The sequence below is a fragment of the Heloderma suspectum genome, chromosome 3 (genome assembly GCF_057233095.1).
Source record: "Heloderma suspectum isolate Gila_16-S chromosome 3, 16-S_ref, whole genome shotgun sequence".
Classification (NCBI taxonomy): domain Eukaryota; kingdom Metazoa; phylum Chordata; class Lepidosauria; order Squamata; family Helodermatidae; genus Heloderma; species Heloderma suspectum.
This window is the reverse complement of record NC_139460.1, coordinates 307,153,402-307,162,696: the sequence shown is the minus strand read 5'-3', so window position 1 is coordinate 307,162,696 and position 9,295 is coordinate 307,153,402. Positions and strand designations below refer to the sequence as shown.

General features: G+C 36.0%; 1 protein-coding gene across 4 annotated transcripts in view; it reads right to left on the bottom strand.

The window, feature by feature from the left end:
• Positions 1-3,491: 3,491 nt before the first annotated feature.
• Positions 3,492-9,295, bottom strand: part of SKIL (SKI like proto-oncogene) — a 41,762-nt gene continuing 35,958 nt past the window's right edge. For all 4 annotated transcript variants that reach the window (XM_084841551.1, XM_084841550.1, XM_084841553.1 and 1 more), the window contains exon 7: positions 3,492-8,876. In XM_084841551.1, coding sequence (XP_084697677.1) covers positions 8,715-8,876 — 162 coding nt within the window. In that variant the 3' untranslated portion in view covers positions 3,492-8,714. The remainder of the gene's footprint in view (positions 8,877-9,295) is intronic.

Sequence of the window (9,295 nt, the reverse complement as noted above, 5' to 3'; positions counted from 1 at the left end):
ATCAGTCAATCCTAAAGGAAATCAACCCTGACTGCTCATTGGAAGGACAGATACTGAAGCTGAAGCTCAAATATTTTGGCCACCTAATGCAAAGAGAAAAGTCACTGGATGCTGGGAAAGATTGAAGGCAAAAGGAGAAGGGGATGGCAGAGGATGAGATGGCTAGATAGCATCACCGATGCAATGAATATAGCGCAGGACAGGAAGGCCTGGCGTGCTATGGTCCATGGGGTCACGAAGAGTCGGACACGACTGAACAACAACACCTGAAAAGTTGTGTTTTTAAGCTGAAATATCTGTTTGAATAGCGGTAAACATAAGCCAAGCAAAATGTGCATATATAATGGGAAGCAATGCCTTTCAAACAACTTCCAACTCTCTTAAAACTATTGTCTGTCCCCAGCTTTACAGGGCTCCTGATCTATGCCATTATGAATACTAGAGTGAATGATACATTGTCAGTGCACAAAACCAGTATTGAGAAATAGCATGAACATTCAGCTCACTGACTATATGTATAAAGCACAAAAAGGTGAGGTGCTTGATATTAGAATTGTTTATTTGAATGTGGATCCACAATCTATACAGGATATTTACAATGCATGAAAAATGGAAAACTGCACAAAATACAATTGAGGTATAAGCTAAGAGCACAGTATGTCATGTTTCAATAAATAGAATTCAAAATTTGTAAACTAAGTGACCAGATAAATGCATCTTTTTTTTCTTTTCTTTTTTACTAAAACCATACAAAAATCTGTTTTTGTATCACATGAGGTAGAGGACAGTTTTGTGTGTAATGTAATGCAACCACAGCAACTCCAACTGTAGAACTGTACATCATTGGCAAAACACTGAAAACTGTTGGTTTGCACCAATTGTTTTTTCTTAGGTGTTTGTTTTTATTCCAGTCTTTTATTCCAGTTTTATTCCACTTGTTGTCTCGCTTATAGAACCTTTGATCATTTTATAAATTATGCTTTATAAATTATTCTAGATTTTGGTACCAATCCAGAAAGGTGCTTTATATTTGTCCAAAGACTTGTGTATGACTAGCAGGGCATGCATGCATATGTAATTATGACCAGCAAACCACATGCCGTATTACAAACTTATTTTGAAACTTCAAAATTTGCTAAATGGCATGGAGGAATGCTACTCAAGAAACCCCACTGAGCACACATGTTCCTCTGGATAGTGGAAATATTGAGTAAAATCCAACATAAGTCCTACTTAAAGTAGACCAATTGAAATGAATGGGACTTAAGCCATGACTAAATTAAGTCCCATTCATTTCAATGAATCTATTCTAAGTAGGCTTTTATGCTGAATTTTACCCATTAAGATTTCAGCATCAAATATTTTCAAAAGCATCATGAACACATATAAAACAGAATTTGGCAGGCACAGACCCGGTTATTCTGGAAGGCAATATAGCTGCATCAGAACATTTAGACCAAGAATTCCTGTGTATTCACTAGAACAATTTAGATTACAACTGTGCTTCCCTTTTCTTGAAATGAGGTATTTGGAAGAATATAATGGATTGCTATACTTAATTGGATATTCATTTTTTAAAATAATAAAAACTCGTTTCACAGTGCTTGAAGATTTCAGAGCACTGTAAAATCCAAACTATCCTCTACATTCTGGGTGTACAACAAAGTACACTTGTGCAATCTGGAAAATGTGTTATTTTTGCTTTTATAGTAGAGGGCATCTGCAAGAAAATATTAACCAAAGGGTTACCTGTATGGAAATAATGGACTGCCTCATAAATGTAATGAAGAACAAGATGTAGAAAGCATAATTAAGAAATTAAGCTGTTTCTTCCTGAACAGAGATATTTTACAGCTGCAGCATAAATTGAATCATTTCAAGCATAGGATATGAAGTGTTTTAAGTATTTTGTTGCACTATATTATCAGGGTTTTTAAAATGGGTATTATTTTTTCTGTGTTCCTTGTAAAAAATATATCAAAACCTATGCTTTTCTAATGATCAAAAGAACTTTAGGGAGCAGACTTGGAAAGTGTTTTGAGGTCAGCTACATAGTCCTATGAAAACATCTGAAAGCTATAGCAGTAAGCCATCCACACAGCTGTTAATAACTTAGAATTCTGCATTTTCAAACTGAAGTTAAAGGAAATGGGGAAGTACAGCTACTAGTGGCTCAAAAAACATGGGACTAAGCAGCATTGTACCAACACTCCCTACAGCATAGCCTACTGCAAGAGTTGCATGATGATACCTCGACTATGTACAAATGATTTTAGAACTATCAATATATTAAATATATAATTAAATTAATCCAAGAATGTAAAATATACCCCATAACTACCTATGTTTATTTCAAATATTCAAGCTAAGTGATACAGGTCCTACCAAAAAGAAAAGCACAACATGTCAGAAACACACTTTGAGGTCTTGCTAAAGCTTTAAATCTAATGTTGAAGGATTTTATTTTCAAGTCTGAGTGTTCTTAGGGCTGCCACAATGGTAAAAATTCACTCCCACATTTCTTGCAGTCTTTTACACTAGGCGCAAAACCCAGGAGTAGAATTTGGAGTGTGGGGTGGGCAGCTTACCTATTTTAAAGGGTAGGCCCAGCCTACCTAATTATTGTCATCTTGGGGGCTCAGTATTTAATGTTTTACTTGTGTTAACCTAATAGAACTATTTAGAAAATTAACAAGGCATCTTGTGGCCCCTTAGACTATCACATTTATTATGGCATAATAAATTTATTTATTATGCCATAGGATTTATTATCCAGTCCTTTGTGGATTGGAGTCAAATTCCATCAGATGCATCTGATTAAATGGAGTCTATTCATGACAGCTTATACTGTAATAAATGTGTTCTTTTTGCTGCAACACACTAAGATAGCTACCCTTCTGAAAATAAGAAAATTACATTTCATTAGTGTAAAATGGGTAATTTTTATAGCCTATCTTCTAAAGACAAGACTTGAAAAAATTGTCCATTTTACAAATGCTTAATTGACAGTGTACTACATATATGCATATGTTTTGTAACTTGATGTGTAGTCTGTGGATCAGATCTTGTGCTTGAGTTATTTGCTCTGTGCGTATTTCTGGTTCTTGTTTTGTGCTTGTGGCCCATTGTACTTGTTTGGATTCTGTTAGGTTGATAGCGATAGCCTCGTATCATCTGAGTTTTGACGAGTCAGAATTGGACCCCTAGCAAAACCATTCTTCAATTAAAACAAAAACAGGAATGTCAAGATGTAGATTTTCTCTTTTTTAAAATGTTTTTGGCAGCTTTGCTGCTAGGCATTCCTTAATTGCAAGTTTTTTTAAAAGTCCTTCTCAGAAACATTAACGGAGACGATAATTTGAGAAACAAACCTCCTATCTAAAAGGCCAACACATAGCTGACTTTTTGTTTTAAGTATTCACTAATAATTAAGATACAGAATGAGCATGCTAAGGCTAAAAGAACAAATTCAAATGGACAGGATAATTTGTCACAGGTCTCTGTAAGTGGGCAAAGTCTTGTATGCAATTCACGCTATACAGGCAGCAGAGTAAATCACCCATAAAGTACAGCATGTCAAAGAGATCAACATAAGAAACTACTTGCTGTAAAACATAGAATATTTACAATTTACTAGAAAACTATCTCTTGGTGGCTATGGACACATATGGCACAGTTCTATGTATTAATTACTTAACATCTACATGACAGTCTTATGTAAAGAGGCTGAAATGAATTCTCCAATGTAAGGATTACATTATGAGTTTTAATTAAATGTGTGTATATGGTTTGGTCTTATAAATTCTCAGAGATATTAATAATCTGAAAGTAGCACTGTCTCACTATCATTACTACTACAAACTGATTTTCTCTAAAATATAGTCAGAATTGTCACCACTGGTTCAGCTCCAATACTTGCAGCAACTGTAGGAACACTTAAGACAAACACTGACCCTTGCATTTGCATTTAAGACAAATAATGACCCCTGTCATATCGCGTCTAAATAGAAACATAACACAGTGGTTAAAAATTCTGACTGGATTCTAAAATACACTCTATAAAACCATTTCTCCATAAGCAACAGTGGATAATTGGGGCATATTATTGCAGTTACATTCAGAAAGGACTCTGTTTAAAAACGAAAGGATTGTCCACTGTGGTGGCTCAACTACCTCTAGACTATGCCTGAACTTCCCTTGTAGGGCAGGAAAGCAGGCACTGGTTGAATGTAAATATCCAATAATAAAGTTAACTATACAATGTTTGCTATTTGGACACACTTTCTCAAATGTATTGCTCATGAAAGCATTCCTATCAACCAGTTAACTCAGTTACTGGTTGACAGGCATCTCCATAATTACAGGGGTACTTTTCCAGCTACTGCAACTACAATTATTACTACTCTCCAGTAACGAGTAGCATCAGTTAATGTTTTCATGTCTATATGAAATAATGGCCCCTGGGGTAAATGAGACAATTTTATGAGAAGCAAAAGTTGCTTCCTTCTTCTCTTAGGATAAAATATTCAAACTCAGAACCTCAAAATCAAATGGTGCCATCTGTCTCTGATATCCAGTAGCAAACATGACCACAAGCCAGCACAGACTCAAGCCCTATTCAGGCATTACCGTAACTACTTACATCAACATGCTATTAGGGTTCCTGCTCATTTGCAAGCCTCTGCATGTTCAACTGTACTTGTAAAGGCACCCTCGTTGTTGATGTGTAGACACTGGGGGGAGCGGGCAAATGGTGTTCACGATATTGGGGGTGGACCTATGGGTGGAGCCCCAGGCCCACTCGTATGTTGATATAAGTACCTAAGGGCCTGAACAGGGCTTCAGATGTGGTTAATCTATTGTTTTCAAGGGGTTTAAGCATATCCAACTTTGTTGGATGGTGGCTAGTATTTGCAACAAAATATACTTTTGTTTTTCAACTCATAAACAATCTAGATTCAGTGTTTTTTCCAGTCTAATACCATACTATAACCTCTGTCAACATATACCAGGAATTTCAGAGTGCTTCAGCCATACACCTATGCCTACCATCTTGGGACATTTGGAAGTCATCAGCAATACCCCCCCCCCATTTCTGTTTACATGGATCATACGTCCCAGGATGAAAACGAGAGATGAGGCAGGAGTACCTGATCAACCTCCAATTCACCCCTTCAACACGTAAAGAAATCAGAGATTGAAATGAGTTCAGGGTCACTGATATTGGAAAACAAGCATGTGTGGTACTAGAACCTACTTCTTCCCACAGTTGTATCAAATGCTTTAAACAAAATATTTTAGCAAACAAAAGTAGACATTTTTCTTATGAACTTTTCCTTCAGGTGCAACCTGAATGACCAGCATTGGAAGATGCTTGTTTTGAAAATAAAGATGAACAAAATCATAATTGATTCTACAGTAGCAAAAGAAAACATTTCAAACTGGTATACTCTTCTGCAATATTAAGGATGCTAAAACACTGAGTTCCAAACAGGAACAATATATTTCTCATTAAATTTTAACTGTTTCTTCAACAGCATTACACTGTTATTGAAACAGCAGATAGAGATACAAAACATATTACAAATTATTCAGAAGGAATATGGTGGATTGCTAATGGTTTTTGTCCATACCCTGGAGAACATGCACAATACGGGTACAGGCAGCATTTGACATTTTAGTTAATTGCAGTGGAACATCTACATCTTAGGCAGTGTAAATTAAAGCATTTCATTAACTGGCTATATATTAATTCAGGACTTCAGTTTAGCATCTGCTATACCAGCAACAGCCAACCCATTTTTAAAAGGTTTGAGGTGATGCACAAGTTGGGTGCATGGAGAAGTAATCACATCATTGTTCCATGAGTTCTTGAACCCTGCCCACAAATTTGGGTGTTGTGGAGTCCAATGAGTCTCTATTCTATTCCCCTTGCTATTTAAGATCTACATACAACTTGCTGCGAGAGTTTTCCAAGGTTCTGTGGTAAAGTATCACCAATTGTACTCTGCTCTCCTTCTTTACATCAGATCCAGTTGTAATGGTTAGTACCTATTTACAGACTGGATGAAGGTGAATGAACAAGTTCAATCCAGATGATATGTAAGTTGCTTATGTTTGGAGGCTGAGCAACCCAGGACATGGATTTACTTGTCTTAAGAGAGTCACACCTGCCCTTGATCATAAGGTTTGCTGCTTGGAAATGTACCTGGATATGGTTGTGCTCTTGGATTTTCATGTGGTGGTTATGAGCAGAAGTGCATTTCACAAGCTTCAGTAGCTGCATTCCCTTCTGGATAAAGTTTTTGCTGCCCTTCTGCACACCCTGGTAACTTATTGAATGAATTACTGTGATGTACTTTGGAGGCAGCTGCCCTTGAAGAGAATCTAGAAACTTCAGCTAATTCAGAATAAAGCAGCTTAATTGTCTGGGGCCATACACAGGAAGTAGATTACACTAATTCTGCAAGAGCTCCTCTGGCTTCCAGTTAATTTCCAAGCTACATTCATGGTGCTGCTTTTGATTTTTAAAGCCCTAAGCTATCTGGCCCTGGAACATTTGAGGGAACATCTCATGTATGAACCACCCACCATTGATCAAGTATGGGTCCCATCATGAAAGAAGGTAATACTGTCATCTACAAGAAGCTATGGCTCCTCATTTGTGGAATTCCCTACAAGATCCTATACCATTAGCCCTTTTAGAAATGCAGTTAACATTTTATTTTGCTAGGTATTTTAATTGTTTTTGTCTGTTGTTTATATTGGCTTATTATACATTTTATTGAATATTTATGGTAATATTTATTTGTTTTTATTAATTTAAACTGACGTAAGGTGCTCTGGAGAATGACTAGTTGAAAAACAATGTATTTAACTGGGAATAACTAATAATAAAAAACAAATTTGGTTGTGTGAAACGGCCCTTATACAACACAAACACTGTATATAAAAATGGCCCAAATCCACATATGTAGCAAGCTTCCACAGCACGCAACGAACATATAGATCAGACTCACTACCTGCAGTGTTGTTTGTAGATATACACATTTCTGTCCGCATTGCAATGTGCATCCCAATACACATTCTTGCATTATCAGTTACATGCAACACCTATAGCTAAAGTACGGCAGAGAAGTTTTAATTTTTGTGAAATATATTGGCTATGTTGCTATTTATGTTCAGTTATGTGAATAGGGACCCTGGAGTTTGGGGGCAATGATTTCTGTCCTCTTCCCATGTCCAGCTACTGGTATATATTTAATACAATAAATTTTGAGCGATTAGATCATTATCGGCACTAAAACAGGCCATTTAAGTAACCTCTCTCATGTTCTGTATAATTGGTACTGTATTTTCTTTTGCCTCATGCACAGTTCTGCAAAATCATTTCCACAGCTTTTCACGAACTTACATTTTTGTCTGATAAAATTCTTTATAGGTGAGCATTTTTAGAAAATCCATTAATTCCTTTATCCACTTCTGTGAATATAATTCACCTGCTTGGCTTCTGATCAAGAAAAACTCTGGAAGTGAACTACTTGTTAACTGACACCAGACTAAATGTCAGATGCCCCAGTAAAAACCTTAGTACTTATTTTCAAAAGAAACAAAGGTTTAATAATTATGGGTTTTTTTAAAAAAATGATAGCAATGTTTACCTTGCTTTAAAAAAATGTAAGCATCACTTTCACAATGTCAGACTCCCATTTGTTCCCCTCAACTTTTTAATACTACTAAGTGTCAGAAGTACTCATTTCCATGCACTCAAAGAAAAACCATGTATCAGAACTGTATTGCTAATGAAGTAACCTACTTATGTGATGGTTCAACTCTACAAAATAAGTCTGACATTTTCAAGCTTCCATTCGTGTTTGGGAATGCTCAAAGAATAGCGCCAAACACAAAACTTCCTGTCAGTCTCTCTTGAACAGTTACCAAAAATGAATAGGTAGATTTGAAAGGTAAAATGTCTCAGACTCTGTTTCAGCAACTCCTTTCATAATAGCATTCAACAGGGTACCTAAATAATTGGCACTTGGCAATTTACCATTAATAACTGGCATTTAACAGCTGACAGTTAACAGTGTGAAAATCTACATTTAGAAAAATGTTTGACTGTTTAATAATTTCCAATTAATAGTTTTCTACTTTATGCAGCATTAACTATCAAATGAAATATCAGAGTCGAGCAATGTAAGAGAGTAAATTCTCTACAATCTCAATTTTTGTGTTTTGTTTTAGACTCTCAGAACTGTAAGATTATTTTATGTAAATGGACTGCATGCAAAAGATTGAATGTATGTGGATGCTGCATATTTTGAATAAACAGAGTTGCATTCAATAAAAGGTATAGAGCCCTCAAGACAACTTGTAAAATAAACATATATTGAGCACTGTAAAACATAAGGTTTCAATGTTGCTTGTAACTGTAAAAAAAGCAACACAAATACAGATTTTGTCAGTCTGGAAGTTATACAAATGTATATCATTACAGGTTTATATGCATACATTGGGCACAATCTACTGGGAACTTCTCTTGTGCAAAACATCATTGAAACAATCGGGAATTGCAAACTCTACTGATGCTGCTTGCATAGGAAAAGTTCCCCATGATTGTCTCCAATACCTTTGCCTATCCATGGCTTGGCTTCTCCTTGACAGGTAATTTATTAGCCCTGCTGAGAAAACACATATACATTCTTGTTGGCGCTTTATTTCCCTTTGCCATTTTTTGAAGACTTCTGAATTTGAAGTTTTAATTCCTTGATCATCATCTCTAACTTTTGTCTTGCTTCTCTTTCCTGTCTCAGTTCATCTTGGAGCTCTTGCCTATCAGCCTCAGCATGATCCAGTCTTTGTCTCAGCTCTGCCAACTGCAAATTTAAAAAGGAAACTTAAAAGTCTATAAACCAAACATTTGTTTCTGAAACGACATTAGTGAGGTATGCAGAATAATCATTTTGTTCCAAAATGTCACACTTCTTAGTGTCTATATCAGGGGAGAAAGATATTGGCAGGGCTTCACAGATTTGGGGGAACTATGGTAAACTATGTACAAATGTGTATGGAAAAATGGTTGAATATTTAAAATATCAGGTCCAGATTATTTTTCTTTCCTCACTGTTTGCTGTTAGCAATTAATGCTTAGCAAAAAAATTACTTTATTGGCACAAATGTTTCTTCATCTATAATTCTAAGAAATATTGTGCTAAGGCACCAGGATCCCAGGAGCCATTAGGGCCACACCTCAGCTTTTGCAGTTCTGGCAAAAATGAACAGCAAAACACATTAG